Source organism: Echeneis naucrates, chromosome 23, assembly GCF_900963305.1.
Source record: "Echeneis naucrates chromosome 23, fEcheNa1.1, whole genome shotgun sequence".
Lineage (NCBI taxonomy): Eukaryota > Metazoa > Chordata > Actinopteri > Carangiformes > Echeneidae > Echeneis > Echeneis naucrates.
In genome coordinates, this window is record NC_042533.1 from 7,368,997 (window position 1) to 7,385,285 (window position 16,289).

Below are 16,289 nucleotides of genomic sequence, written 5' to 3' on the forward strand. Positions count from 1 at the left end.
AGACATTTTGCAGCACCTCAGCACCTCCCTGTTCATCTCTGCATTAGTTCTTGAGCTGTACAGAAGAGTATGACAGCTGAGGTCCATGTGTGGGGTTACTCACAGACAACCCCTCCAAAGTCATAACAGTGCTTTGCTCAAAGGCATTTCAGTACATCCATGTGCTACTTTACACTTCTTGCCGCTGAACCAATTTTGCCAGAAGATATTTTGGGTCTCCTTTTTCTAACAAGGTGAATTTACTTTAAGCAGGTGGTTTCCAAGGCATTTTCATCATGCCTACGATGGAAACAATATGGAAACATACTCGTAAATGTATATTTGAGATGCCCACAGCAGAAAACGACGTGCAACTTTTATACCAAAGCAAAGGTGAGGGTATAGTGAGTATGCATATTGTATTGACTGTTGTCAGGATAAATTCCCTTTGCTGCTTTTGACATCTCATTTGACAAATTGTGGAAAGGGTGTTTTGCAATATTATTTCAGAATAATGTCACAATTATGTTATTAGTAACAGAAATGCACATAAAATCTGAAAAAAATAGTATTGCCATTGACACCAGTGTAGAAGAAAGAATCAATTTAATAACAGAAAGAAACCATCAGAACGGGGCTCAGAGTGGGATGCCACCTGCCTCGACAGGTTTGGTTGAGTCAAGAGAGCGGGAGTGGGTAAAGGTTGTGTTATTCATCCTTTAAAAAAAAAAAAAAAAAAAAAAAAAAAAAAAACATTTGGCTGGAGACCCAGTTACTGTCTGTTACACTCCCCTTCTCTTTTGTTTCCATTGTGTAACTCAGAGACCCTGTATATAATTACATTTACTTTTTCAGTTACCTAAAACACACACTGCAGAGAAAACACTCACACAAGCCTGCATATATGCTTACTCACAAAAATAACAGGTAAGCTTGGGGATGCCAAAGATATCAGGCTGAGGGAAAGTCCTCACTTGCTGCGTTGCATCTTTGCAAAACAAACCAACAAGAGATGAGACGAGAGGAATGAGGTAGAGGAGAAGGATATGGGGAGAGATTTAAGAGGAGAGCCAAGGCTTTTAAGAGGCTCTTGGTAACTAAGCAAAATTTTCTTTTACACCTTGTTTGTGAAGCTCATTCACATGCTCCCTTTACACACTTTGTCGCTTTGCACTAGCTTCTGCTCTGAATGGACAAGGGAGGGGAGCTATGCAGAGATGGAGGGCAAAGAAAATATCCACTCTTTTTTTTTCACAATTCAAGTGTACTTGTCTATTTAATTCTTGTTTTCTATACAGCAGTGCTGTATCAACTCTGAAAGGAAATAACAAGAGAAAATAAAGTCAGGAGAGGGAGTTTCTCTTCTTCATTCCTGTCACCAGTCAGTTAGTCCATACTTAATTGATCAGCTAAGATGTTGAAATGAGATTGTCAGAGCTTGTGTAGTTCTTAGCTTTTCTAATGTTAAGATGTGATTTTCTTGATTATGTACTACAATGTAAATACATAATCTTAGGCTTTGTGAAATGGCTGTGTCTTCCTCAAAAGCTTTCACTTTTCACTATTTTCCAACATCTTACAGACAAGATTAATAATCAATGAATCAATAATATATTACTATAATAAATACATAGAAATATGTGAACTTATTCAGCTGGTGGTCAGATTTGATGTATTCCCACATGCATATTTGTTGCCTTTTTACCTCAATTAGTGGTGGAGGCTAGTAATACTGTATATCAAAATATTGGAAATAATGGAAACATTGTCTATCACTAAAGATAGTGACATTGAATTATTGTCCAGTTATATCAGTCATCTTTCACAAAGCACATTACATCTACAATGTTTAGTTTTATAGATTGTAACCTGGAGACATCTAGTGTACTGTTACAAAAGCATAGCCGCATATCTGAGAAGCTGGAAAGAGACAGGTCATACGAAAATAATGTGAAGCATTACAGGAAGCCCTCTTCTTCATAGGAAAGGGAAAAAAAATGAAACCAAAGAAACCTCTCAAAGACCTTTCTCTAGTTTTCACACATCGGGGGAAAATGCACTTAAAACACCTTTACTAAGCTGTTCTAGTCTGTAAAAACGCGAAAGTGTATTTCTCAAATCTATGTGGGTGGACATCTGTTGTAGATGGTGTTACTAAAAGTTCACCTTTTACACCTTTTCAGGCACAATGGATATTGTGTTTTTGATATGTACTCCTCCACTCCATTGATTTTATCTCTCATTTAACCTCAACATTACATGAAGAAAATATTTAACCCTTAAACTCAAATTCTACTCCCTGCTGTTTCTATTGCTTTCCTACTTCCTGTCAGTCAGAAGTGTAAAACTGCATGACTTGGCCAGTTTCCTGTGAATGCTCAACTTCCACTGTCCCACACACACACATGCACACACAGGGCGTTCCCCCAAAAAGCCCAGCGCCAAATTTACAGACCCCCTTCAGGGTGAAACTGAGTCATGTGTGCTCACAGACACATTTCTGCACAATGACTTGACTTGGCCTAAAATGACTTGAGGATGCCAGGGCAGTTCCTGGGCAGAAGGGGACAGATGGAGAGAAAATGGAGAAGACTTAAGAGTTGAATTGAGAAGAAAAATGCTTAAAAAAGAAAAGAAAAGGTCAACAGAGAAATTAAGAGCACTAAAAAGGCAAAGCAAGAAAGATGTAATTGTTAGTAGGTCTAACCTACTTTCTATCTCCTGGCTGAATAAGTCAGCATCACTCTACTTCCCTGGTACACTGAATAATTCATACACAAACTCTTTTTGAAATCGGCAGTGGGCACTGATTGGCAGAAAATACGCTCTTCCTGCAGAAGCAATGGGTAAAAAGGGTTTTGCGTATATGTGTCAGCCAGGAAGTATTGATTGTCGAGCACTAGTGGCAGAGGGGCTGTACTGAGGATCACCTTCTGTGCAGACACACGTACAAGGTAAAATAGGTCACCCCTTACAATGCTCTCAGAAGAATCTATCTCCTGCACAGCCAGCATGTGGGGGCAAAGATGCACTGCTACAGCACAGAGACTAAAAGGGTCTATATGGATCTTGATGAGCCTGACACTCTGCTAGTCTCCCTCTGACAACTCAATAAGCTTGACTGATGCTCCCTTTGCCTTTTCTTCCCTCTATGTTGCATTAGTGTTCCAAAAAAGCTGTGAAGTATAAAGTCATACTGAGTTATATAGAAAAATCGGACTGCATTAAATTCATCAATTGAATGAAGCAATGTAGAGATGTCAAAAGATAAACGTTTCGATATAGGCAGCAGCCATATGAAAGGAATAGATTGACATTTCAGGAAATACTGATTTTTGTTTTCTGTCTGGCTTTTAGATGAGGAGAGATGAGACCCCTCTCCTGTCTCTACGTCTTATATGGTGGTAATGCAGACAGCAAGTTGTTTGAATAAACAATAGAAACCAGAGATTGAAGGAAGTTACTGAAGTCACCAAGAAAATGGTGACTAGTGAAATCATAAAAATGTATAAAATAGATATTAGTAGTGGAAATGGGTGAGTTTTGTTGGCTTTGAACAGGGTCAAGCTAGCAATAGTAACCTGTGTGGTGATCATGTCTGCGTACTACTGTTAGTTTAACAGTTCAGCGGGCTCACTAATTGCAAAGGAAATAACAGTAAACCACACCCTGCCCACTAGTGTGAGTCAGTGGTCCATGTGTGCATGTGTACATGTGTGCGTGTGTGTGTGTGTGTGTGTGTGTGTGTCATCCTCATTAGCTTCAGATCCTGACAAAGATGATTATCTAGTATGAGTTGCTAAACTGTAAACACACATGCAAACATGCACATATTCATGTTCACTTTATGGCTGCTGCCCAAAATAGGTCAGTGGAGCACTGACAGCTTGAGCTGTCACTTAACATACTAATACACACCTACACACCTACCTAGGGTTGGTTATAAGCAAGCCACCATTTACAAAGTACAAACCACATGCACTGTCCTTTAATTAGCAACCATGCATCCCTATTTGGTTTTCATCTCTAAAATATGACAGATATACTGCATGCCTGACAGACAGGCCTGGCAGATCATCACAGCACAAAAAGCTGAACTGTAATAAAAACAATGGGAAGTTCTAAAAGCAAAACATTTTCCCCCCTTGAAAAACTGAGAAGTTACTTAATAATTAAGCCTTTTAATATGAGCCTATCGGTGTGTTTGAGGCTACACATGCATCCAATGTGTCACACTGACCACAGGAAACACCTGTGCTCAACTGAAAGCACTTAGTTCAAGCAGCCAATTAAAATGCCCATCATTTCAGGGAGCTCACTTCCTTTGGGACCTCAAGTACTAGCCATATTAGAACTAAAAAGAAAGACAAACACAGGGTCTACTCATAGTGCTTCCTTCAGCGAAGTTAGAGTTTGTGCCTCTATAACATCAGTATGGAGAGAGGGAAAAAATGAAGAGGAAGGATGTAGAGGGGAAAGAGAGGCGGGACAGTCATCTAACTGATGAGAGCTAAGTAGAATTGGGGCAAGTGAAAAATTAAATGGCACAATAACCAGAACACCATCTTTCAAATATACCAGAATATCTGTTCAGGTGTGAGAATTTATTTGTGAGATTAAGATCATCCCACCATTTTAAGGGGAGTGTATAAACAAAATATCTCACATTTGATAGAATGAAAGATATGAAAACACACACTATCAGTATGTTGAGCTATCATATACATTTTACTGAGGGTTTAAGAAGTTTTGAGTATTCTCAAAAACATTCTGCACCTGTACACTATGTTACTTTTCCTCCGACAAATGATGTAATTTTCACAGCTTGACTTCTCGCTCCCATGTCAGAACTTTTTGCTTCCTTGAAACCAGAATAAAAATCCTACACCCGCTGCATGAACTCAAAAGCATCAGCTTATCATGAGTGGATTTGATGCTTAAAGCACTGGGAGCCAGACACATTTCTAGAGCCCAAAACACGCAACCTACAATGTTTGAAATGTTTTGAACTTTAGCCAAAATTGTTTACTCCACTGTCATACTTAACAAAGTTGGCATTTACTGGTATTTGCCGGGTGGTAATTTCTGACTCTGGGTCTTGGTCTACAGCAGGAAACGGATGTGGACGAACTGCATATAATCCCAATCATGTGGGACAGGAGCTCATTCTGTGTTTAGTATGTTCTTAGTACTATTAACCCTGTGTATTAATTGCTTCCCTGCACAGATATTTCACATCTAGTTGTGATTTCATACATCTTTAGCGAGTGGTGCAACAAATGTGTGTGGTTAAATTGTTACTATTGATGTTGTGATTTCATGCTGCCCTGGTATCTGGTGATGAGACTTTTTTCTTTTTTATGGTACCCTCGTCAAGGACACCTCAGCAGAGCAGATGCTGGTTTTGTACAAGAGCATGTTCATTCAATTTTGATGTGTGTGCATTGTCATGACCAAGATGAGTCCCCCATTTAACTGGCCTTTTTCATCTTAGCCAGACATCACTATAGTTTCATGAAAAATGGTATTTAAACAATACAATACAGTAATTTTTTGTTATTTTCTTACCATTGCTATTTAATAAGGCAAAATTATTTATTGATGAAATAATCGATAGAAGGCGTGATCACAAAAATAACTGATAGCTGCAGCCCTAGGTCTCCTCATCTTGCTCAAAGAAGTTATTTTGCCTTATTAGTGGCTCAGCCAGCTTTCATGCACAAAGCCTCATGCACACACACACACACAGACACACAGACACTAACTTGAAAGAGGAAATTTTGTATTGCGTCTCTTATAAGAAACAACCGGGGAAGGGAGGGTAAGAACAAAAAGGAGGCTTGTGACACCAAAGGAAACTGGGAAGTCTTGTTACAGTAACATAAGGTGGGTTTAAAGTGATTACAACACATGCACAGACATAGACAATCAAAAACAGCAGCTGCCCCTGGACCCCCACACACAAACAATCTAATAAAAGCCCAAAGCCTAACAAACACCAGGCTTCTACTTTTTTTGTCCCATGCTGGGAGATGGAGACAACCAATAAAAACACTGGTATATTACTTTTCTCCAAAGTTGCTGAGATAACAGTAACAAACACTCCATTAACAACAGAGAATCCCACCATGCATCCCGTTTATGTCATGTTTCATCTGATGAGAACATAAACTGTAGCACACATTGTAAATGAATAAATGCCTTCTTTTCACTATGTCCCACATCAATTTTCAGATACATTTACTGAAACCTGAAGCCGTAGACTACACTGCCTGCCACAAGAAGGCCGACGTTCTGCCGCCTCCAGCTGATTTTCAACACAATGTCTGACTGATGAGTGTGAAAATGAGAACACAGCATACCAAACATACTGGAGATGGTGTATAATTTCACCAAAAGAGGCTACAATGTGTGCTCACTACTGGATCGATTACCTGGTCATCCAAAATGATGCAAAAATACATAGCCAGTTTAAATTTTTGCATTGCGTCATCCAGTGAGGTGGCCATTAATATATGCAAACACATTCCTACAGCTGGACTTCCTGGATTGTCTCACCAGCACATGAAACATCATACCCCTATGATCACAACCGCTTACATTTACGTTCTAACACAGGGCAAATTACTTTCTGAATATGCTTTCCACCAGTGACTGTACTGAATAATTTTTGAATTAGTCTTGCATAATTCACACTGGGATAGCACCATGCTTTCACACATGAATAAAGGGTTTGCAGCCATGTCCAATGAGGTGTTTCTGTGGTGTGTGTGTGTGTGTGTGTGTATTATAAGGGTAAAAAGACTTCCAAATCATGTGCTGGGAGCTCAGATGTGTGTGCACTTAAGGTTCACAAAGACACACAAAACTCAGAAAGGAGAGGGGGAAGCCCCCTGGTGAGAGTCAAAGCTGTTACTTCACACAAGCACAAACTCATACAAATACACACTTGCATGTTTGGCATTACCACATCCCATTTTCTTGCCTCCCCTCTGAGTGTTTTATGTCTGCCCGACAGGACACATGTTTAGAAAAGCGTGTGCTCGTTTTCTTTGATGTCTTGCGTGGGAGTTTGGATCTACTCGGAAACGTGGGGAAGGATTACACACACACACACACACACACACACACACACACACACACACACACACACACACACACACACACACACACACACACACACACACACAGACCTCCTACATCTAAACCCTGTCTAGACTACAGTGTTGAGCACAACATTGGCACATGTATGATTATGCCAGTCTACTTGGAAACAATATCCAAGTTGGTATAATGACACAGGTAACACAGCGCCCCGTTCTGCATTTGATTTTGTTTCCGGCTGTGTTATTTCCTGTTTTTAAACCATGTTATGTAATCATCTTCTCCCTTCAAACTCAATTCAGTTTGTAGCTATAACCTGTGAAATGATTTTTACACTTCTGTAATGACACTTAAAGTGTGTCCTCCTATCTCATATGAAGCTCGTAATGTCCAACCATCTGTTAAAATGCAAACGTCTGTTTGTGTGGCATACAAGGGTACTTGGCATTAGAAAAGGCCTTTCTTTTATATATATATATATAAAAATCAGTTTTACACCTTGTCTTTGACATCAGGTTAGATTTTGAATAATTTAAATTTCCCATCTTATGTTATGTTATGCTCACACTGCCAGAGCTAGGAGATCTACTGGGAACAAAAACACTGAAGGTTTTCTATAATAGCATGGTTCTTACAAGCATTGGGATGTCCCACAAGCTACAGACAGTTTCCCATAACACAGAGGTCACCAACAACTCTTATATTTGTCTATGAACACCCATGTGTTCAGTCAGCAAGGCTTTGAGCTCATCTCTCCACTATTAACTGTAAGCTAGATAGATACACACACATATACATACATACATATATAATATATAAAATGGAAAGAGCTTTTCATAAAAGAGCCCTGTCTCTCAACCATCAAACCACAAACACCACTCTCTATCACCCCAAATGAAAAAGCCCATATCAAATACAGGCATTTCACTGCCCACAGAAACTGATGTATCATCACTGAGCTGCAAAATAGATGTAGGTAGTGAACAGTCAAGTGTCTCCTAAACAGAGGAAGAAACTGGCACAATAACAGGATTCACTCATGGCATTTTGATGAGCATATGATATGCAAGTTTACTAGAGATGGCGCTCACACTGTCCAAAAGGAGGGAAATTACCTTTTCTGTTATTTCCACTTTTCTCGATCCTTTCAAGCAGAAACCACTTTAGATTTTACTGTTGTAATTCAGAACATTTATGTTTTACAACGTGAAAGATATATTTGGAAGTAGACCCAAAATATATATGCTTACATCATCATGTGACATAATAATATATTTCACCTTTTGCGCAACTCACTTTCAAGTTTTTGTACTTTTGCTTTATATTTTTGATATTGAGTTTCCTTTTAACTGCTGAATCATAACCAGCATTTCCCCAAAAGTTTCAACATTTAAAATCTTTTCTGTCCATTGCGCACTCTCTGTAACTATCTATTTGTTTTTGTTTTTAACTCTCTTATGTTAGCGCACTAAGAGCTGGTTTGGAAAGTCTTGGGTTGAGTGAGCCAGTTGATAACCACCCTTGTGAAACAAGTAAGAAAGCCATTGTTTGGTTTTGTGTTAGACGCAACAGAAGACGCTATAGGTTTTGCAAAACCTGCATCATGGATTAACTCAACATCATCAGTCCATATTGGTTAAAATGATCATACATTAAGTTTCTTGCTGATGACATGTTGCACAACTCCATTCCTAACACTTAAATGTTTCACACAGACCAAAGTTCGCACTGATTTTTGGATCCACCAACAAGCAAAGCTCTTTCGGTCAGCTTTAAAATGTACTCTGTCATAAACTCACCAGAAAAATGCAAAGAGTCAAGGAAGAAATTATAGGCACATGCTGGCCATAATGCTGCATGTTTGTGAGTGTATAGAGGAGCATGTAAACTAGCTCGCATTGACTATAGCTTTAACATAAGTATTGAAAATGGGTCCCATTACATCTGGACTTGGACTGGTCATCGTGTTTTGCTTCGCAACCTATCACCATGTATTCACACTATTTAGTTCTGCATACCGTGTAGTTAGATCAGTTGTTGAGGTTTGTCTGGAAATAAACAAAATTCCTAAAAATATTAATCCCCCATACAAAAGGGGTACTAAAACGCTTCTAGTGGATTCAAACATGCAACAAGATCACACCTGAAGACCAAGAAAGGATATTTGTCATATCCGGGTGCTAGGTACAAAAATTATCTCTAGGCTTCTTGTTCCATCAAACAGCAGACAAACGTACTGAAGTATATAATCTGTGACTCGTTGCCCTAACAGTGCACTGTAATTATGTCTATAAAACACTTTCTATATATAAACAACAATAGGCAGTTAAAGTGGGTGTTATGTCAGGGTGTTCTGGTGACTCAGTGCACAGAGGAGCACACCCTGTGTGCTTGTGGTATTGTGAGATGGGTAGCAACCAGTTTAAGCACTTACTTACATGTTGGCTGATGTGGCTTAATTGTTCTTGATTCATGGGCATGTATCTGACCTATGCCCAATCAGAACAAGTTTTCTTATCTACAAGCTGGTTTTCCCTGCTTAATAATTTAGGGGAAACTCTACATCCACAGGGTGATGTTGCCCACTGGGAGAAAATTTTTGCTTGAGGTCCCATTTACATGGATGCCACAAAGCTGCCATTCAGCAAGTTTGCAGGAACAAAAAATAACTTGATTACTGTGGATAACCAGATTAAGGAACTATGGTAAATTAAAGCAGTGAGTGAGTGAGTCGTCTGATAGTTGAGTTACTGTCTGGAGTAATGCGTGATAGCCTAAAGGCCAACAGGAAATATGTTTAATTGTAAAAAATTATTGTATTTCATGCCAACAAAGCTAACTGAAAAGGAAACTCAGCAGATATCACATGAAAAGTCACCACACAAAAAGCAAGCAGTAAAAAGGGGACATCTAAAAACAAAAGATATCACTTTCAGTAGGAACACAAACAAGAAGATTGTTGTATGCCAGGAAAGTCAGAATGAACAAGTTCTGGTAACACTCCAATTCACTTCTGGTTCTTCCTAAAAGCCTCCTGTGGCTGTTGTAGGCAGGAGGTGTGTAAAATTATTATTGAGAAGTATGGTGGTGCTAAAACAAGAACCTCCATCTACCCATGTGACTTTAGATAGAGAACTTAAGGTTAAGAGGAAGGATTGGCCAATCAAAAATGTGAACTAACCAAGACAATTATTCAAACTAAATGGATATGGCATAAAAAGTTGACGAAAAACATTTTATTTATAATCACATGCATCATGAGATGAATGGCATGCAAATAAACCAGCAGCAGATTAGTTTGAGCTCCTTTTGAAGTGTCCCTCATCCATAAAGCTCTTCCTCAGTGCCTCTCACTCAACCCATTGCTGCAAATAGTCTGGCTTTTGCGCAACATCCGCTATCTCCCCGTTTTCTGCAACATGCTCAAAAGACAGCACAGGCCAGGCCATCAGCCCACAGCTAGGTACCTACATAAGAATCCTGCATATTTCACAGTCAATAATTTGCATAAATTGAGAGAGAACAAACTGTCAAATTGTGTGGCTGTTACTCAAAGTTAGTTGAAAATGCTCCACTTTAAAAGCTAGGACAAAATGTTATGAAATGGACTAAGAAAGAATGTTGCAAGCTCCAGCAAGCAGCTTGCATGAGGTAGGAAGTAAGGAGAAGGGAGTGAGAGTGTGTGTGTGTGTACGCAACTGTAGGCAAAAGGAGAAGAAGTTAACTATTCTGATGCTGCTTAGCCTCCTGCGTAATAAAACAAACAATAAAAAAAATTCATTGTGTATTTCAGGTCAAGAGGTCTGAATGGCTTTGTGAATGGCAATGATAATTTAATAATAACCTGTAGTGTTGAATAAACGCAATAAATGTCAGACAATCGTCCACTTTGCCCAGGATTTTCTAACACATCCTTGCCAAAGCCATTAAAATAAAATGAGACATGTTATCAAAGAAGTGCCATTCCTGTTGTGGCTATTTCAGGTATTTCACAAGCCTGGGAGAGGTCCTATTTTCAGTCCAGAGTGGAAACACAATAACATCCAGTGGTATAGAGAAGGCAAACTCCAGATTGTGGGTCAGTGGCCATCACGAGGAAAACAACAAATGTTTGACAACAATCCTCTCTTTTCCATCTTTGAAGACCCTGTCCACATGATACTGTAAACTATGCTATATTCTTTAGCCTTTACACCATTAACACAGGAAAAAAAAAATATCCAGCCTAGGACAACAATCTTAAACTGAATCCGAGCTTGCAAGCTTTCTTAATAGTATTCCTTTAGTAAAGGAATTGGTTTGGCTACCTTTTCATGGATTTATCCTCCTCCTTACAGTTCACATCTGCTAATTTGCTACATCAGTAAGTCCAGTCATCCAATGCATCCAAAAAATTCAGCAGGGGCATAACAGCTAAACGACTGGAGATGATAAATATAATTGAGCTGAGTTTGGTTACTGGATATTCACTAACAGGGGGTGGAGTTGGGGGGGGTATGAATCATTACACTGTATCCTCAGCAAACAACCACAATAACACTACACATCAGGCCAGCGGTTACCTGCAAGCTAAGCCCTTTCCAACAACGCCATGTAAAAACGTCAGCTTGGGTCTGCAAAGGGACGTGAATGCGCCTTGTTTTGTTGTCTGTCTCGGTATATTAATGAAACGGGAGCCGGCGGGGTGTCTGTGCTGTGGGAGACAATGCTAGGCCGCCATGTAAAGCCTGGAAATGGGAGGAAAAGGAAGAGGGCAGTGTGGCCGCCCCTGCCTCACCTCCTGGGGGATACGGGGAAGAGAAGAAGGGGGGCGGGGGGGTCTGGAGGGTCCGTATGGTGGAAATCATGAAGGGAGTGGGTCTGGTGGACATACTGAGTAAAGGGGAATAGGTGTAAATGCTGACCCACCATAAAGTCGTTGCCGAAGTTGTCCTCTCCCCTCTCCTCGTCCCCCTCGCTCATGGCCTTCACCCCCTGGATAAACTTTCGCAGGATGCCGGCTTGGTCCATCCTTCAGCTCTCCTCACGTATCCCGTTACCCTTCTTTAAAAACAATTAAAATAAAAAATAAAACTAAATAACACAGCCACCCCTTTAAAGTAGAAAGGGAGGCGAAAACGCAAAAAAGAAAAAAGGACAAAGGGGAAAAGGAAGAGGGGGTATAAATAAAAATAAATAAGCTTCACGGGTCCCCCCGGGGAGTCATCGTCGGTTCACAACGCAGCACCTTCGGCTTTTATTACGGCCCCATGTTGTTTCTGCCTCTCCTTCTTTCTTCTGGGCTGTTTTCACAGACAGCCGTTAGTCCCGAAGAAAAGCGGCGGCGGCCCCGTTTTCCGCTCGACGAACAACTTCACAGCCGTGGCGTAACATAAACCGCCAGCTATTCGCTCCGGGAGTGGAGGAAAATGAAGGAAAATGACAAATAAAATAAAAAAAAGGACCCAGCTCCGGACAGCCTATCTACCCCTCCCTGTCTACCTCGGTTGCCACATTCACACACTGCTGCTCGTTATTTGCTACTGAGGAACATCCGGACTGGGCGAAGCCAACGCAGGACACTTCCCGCCCCTTCCAGCGCATCCCCACCGCTGATTGGACACTAGACGCCGGGAATAAGAATGCGATTGGCTGTTGTGGATGTAGCTCAAAGCTTTATCCAGCTTTGATTGGCTTAAAAATCTGTCTGTCGTTTTGAGGCGACTCGGTTTCGTCATTGGTAAATGACATTGTTTCATTTAGAGCCTTCTTCTCATTTATTTGATCATTTACGGCCATGTTCATGGCTATTACTACAACTTTCTGACATTTAATGTAATCATTTACAAAATATTTAATTTATTATCAAAGCAAATTAGTGATAATTATTGAGAACTGTTAATTGAAGAACACTACCAATCCTAACAGACAAACAAAAATTCAAGTTGAGTGATGAAACACAATTTTAGGATCTCAGTTAAGTCTGATTTTGAAACATGCCTCCTCAAAAAACAGACGTTAAGTTTTTTGCTTTGGTGGGAGAATTTTCTTTAAAATTTGTGATAGCAAATTCAAACTCCTTTATTTTTGTCCCGGGGTGGGTAAATTGTAAAATCAAACTATGTAGAGAAGGAGAGTCATTTGAGGCTTTTGAGTGTAGTGGCCTGGAGTATCTACATCCTATTGGGCCACCACTCAAATGCAAACCCATTCCTATCTATATCCTCATTCTTATGTCTGAATGCTACAGGCAATGTTAAAGCATTGTTAAATTACAGAAGTTTTCAATTACATGCACAAGTGAGAAGCAGCTGAGAAATGTTCCCCTTCAGTGTTAGATCATTGATGCATTAATGTGAAATTACTGCCGTTATGTAAGCATCCCCTCCACTCTGAGAAGGCTTTCAACTGTTTCCAGTCATCAACAGACTCTGGGATGAATCTGCATGGAGGACACAGGAGACATGCTCTTGTCATACTGAGTTGGATCATCCTGTCTTTCATCCATGCGGATTTTATTTCCACAAACACAGCATACACACAGGTGGTAGCTAGCTGTCGAAATAGAAGCAGCCAACCGCCAACAGATTATTAGGTCAGATATATAATCTGGATTAAGATATTTCCAGAAATAGAAACAATCCAATGCATCATGTAACATCTGCACTAATGGTGATTCTCTTGTGAGCAGCAATATGTTCAATAGACGATGTCGTGTATTGGCATTTCCAAAGTCGGTTTGCAGTTAGTAGTTGTATTTAGGTGGTAGAAAAGTATTACATAATTATGTTTAAGGATACAAATTTTAAGCATCAAGTTCATTTAAACATATAATGCAAGTGACAAACTTAAGAGAAAGAAAAAATAAGAGAAGAGAAGAAGCAAAAGGGAAATTGGTATTCTAGCTAGAGCTGTTGGGGGAGAAGAACTCAGTAAATACTTATGCATGATTAACTCCCTTCCAATAAACACACACATAGAGGGAAGGGGAATTGAGTCACTTTATTTTCCTTTAGTTCTACCAGTGATGGCAAACAAACCCATCTATTCAGGCTGAGCGAGGAAGAAGGAGAGGGGACGCTGTCGCTGAGCCAACAAGCTTTACACTCACAAACTGCTTTTTGTTGCTCTCATCTTTAAGCTTATTTGCTTGTTATTGCAGTCGAGATTTTATGTTTTCTTTGCTCTCTTTTCTCCCCATCTCTCTGTGCTTCTGCTGTGTCTTCAGTTACCAGGCATGAGGAACACTGTTAACTTTTATCAGGTGTATTTTATTATTTCCCCTCTCTCATCTGACACAAAGCAAAGTCATATTTGAAACAACAAGAAAAAAAAAAAGCAGGGAAGAAAGAGTCAATAAAACTACAAACCTAATAATTCTATCCACTTTGATTTGAAGAGGTGTGTGTGTTTTCACCTTTGAGCTTCTTCTGACACATAAACAACAACACAACATACAATGCATATCATTTTTGGTATATTTTTAGGCTGCAACTACCAATTATTTCAACTCTCCATTTATCAGTCAGTTCATTGTCAAGAGATGACTCATAGTTTCAGATCTTGCACCCATCATTGTTGTGTGTGTCTACGCTGATGTGATGTGTAAATGCTCTGTTAATTGCTCATTCATTATAGAGCCTGTATTTAAAGTTCCCAGCCATCACATATGTTGCTAAGATGAAGATGGAGTTGTACATTACTACTACAAAATATGTGTGTTCATAACACACAGTTAGATCCTTACATTCATACAATCTGTGTAATCAATAAGAAACAGGTCACAGCAAATCAACTTCTTCCCCAGAAAATAGAGTCCGAGTTGCTTGCATGCAGACTTAATGTGTGGATATTCATAATGCAAATGGTTGTTTGTTGTTGTTTTTTTTTTAAATTCCAAGAAGCCTTCCTGCTACGTATGTAATGGTTGCATTAATTTTTTATCGTCTTCTTTTTTTGTTTGTTTTTTCCAGTTTAAGTGAAATACATTGTATCCGTCTGGAAAAACATGCTGTATGAGGTTTTATTATGAAGAGCTCTGTCTCGTGCTTTTCTGCTGTGTCCATACAGAAAGGGGTAATTGTGTGTTTTTGTGGCTGAATCATTATCCGTACCTGCGTTTTTGATGAGATTAGTATCTTCCTTCCACAGTTCAGTGGAAACAGGTCAAGCAGACTGAAGAGATGGGTTTGGGTGCGTGTGTCTCTGTGTGTTTTGGTTAAATAGAGAATAATATTTTATAGACACCCAGTGGCCTCCTCTCTGTCACTTCCTTTTCTCAGCACCAGCGTGGGTTGTTCTGTATTGTATCTGACCCTGACCTCTGACCTCTCTGTGGTGATGAGAGGGAACCCAACAGGGATTGTTTACACATCGAATTAATATTATTTTCACTAATATTATTATACCTTTTTCCTTCTTTGACCAATTTCCTCTGCCCCTCCTTCTTAACTATTTTTTCCATCTTCCCTACAATTTCTTTTAATTACTCACCAGAATTCTGTCTTTGTTCTTACTCTCCCCGTTTTATCTCCCTCACGTCTTACTTTTTTCCCCTTTACTCACCCCCTTTTTTTGTCTCTGTCTTTCTGGAATGTGCTGTTCAGAAGCAGCTGAGAGGAGGAATGTTGCTGTAACAAGCCCATACACAACCCCAGGGAGGGAGGCTCCCTGCATACGCACACAGACACACAGACATACACACACACCTTATACGCACAGTTTCCTTTCACAGTGTTTGCGTTCTTTGACTTTAGTCCTCACTGCTTTGCTCTTCCTAAAGTTCTGTCCTTGTATATGTGTGTGTGCAGTTGAGGGCAGAGCATGAAGCTGCATGTTTGAGAACATGGCAGAATGAGTTGACTGTATCTGGTCTGGACACACTCACACACACACAGAAAGACAGAGCGTGAGTCTGCCTGTTGCAGCAATGTAGGGAGAAAATGTCTGCCCTCGGGATAGAGGACTGACTCAGTAGCATGTTGCACAACCCTGCCAATCCCACCGTTATAAGCTGCACAAATTAGTGAAATACAGACAGTGTCAAATGAAATGGAATCCCTGAACAAGGAGGAGGAAGCATTGAGGGCAACATTAACATTATATGGTGTTCTGGGGCCCCGGATGACAGTGCACCATCCACAGCTTACTAAAGGGTTCAATTAATGATAAACAAAATACTTAATGAAAATGAAACAGGGGATGAAAATCAGATGTGTCATTTTAGA

At 39.9% G+C, this 16,289-nt stretch overlaps 1 protein-coding gene across 3 annotated transcripts in view; it reads right to left on the bottom strand.

The window, feature by feature from the left end:
• The window catches only part of ptpn12 (protein tyrosine phosphatase non-receptor type 12), a 39,545-nt gene extending 26,956 nt beyond the window's left edge, over window positions 1-12,589 (bottom strand). For all 3 annotated transcript variants that reach the window (XM_029494919.1, XM_029494917.1, XM_029494918.1), the window contains exon 1: window positions 11,992-12,589. In XM_029494919.1, the coding sequence (XP_029350779.1) occupies window positions 11,992-12,093 (102 nt within the window). In that variant the 5' untranslated portion in view covers window positions 12,094-12,589. The remainder of the gene's footprint in view (window positions 1-11,991) is intronic.
• Window positions 12,590-16,289: the final 3,700 nt, after the last annotated feature.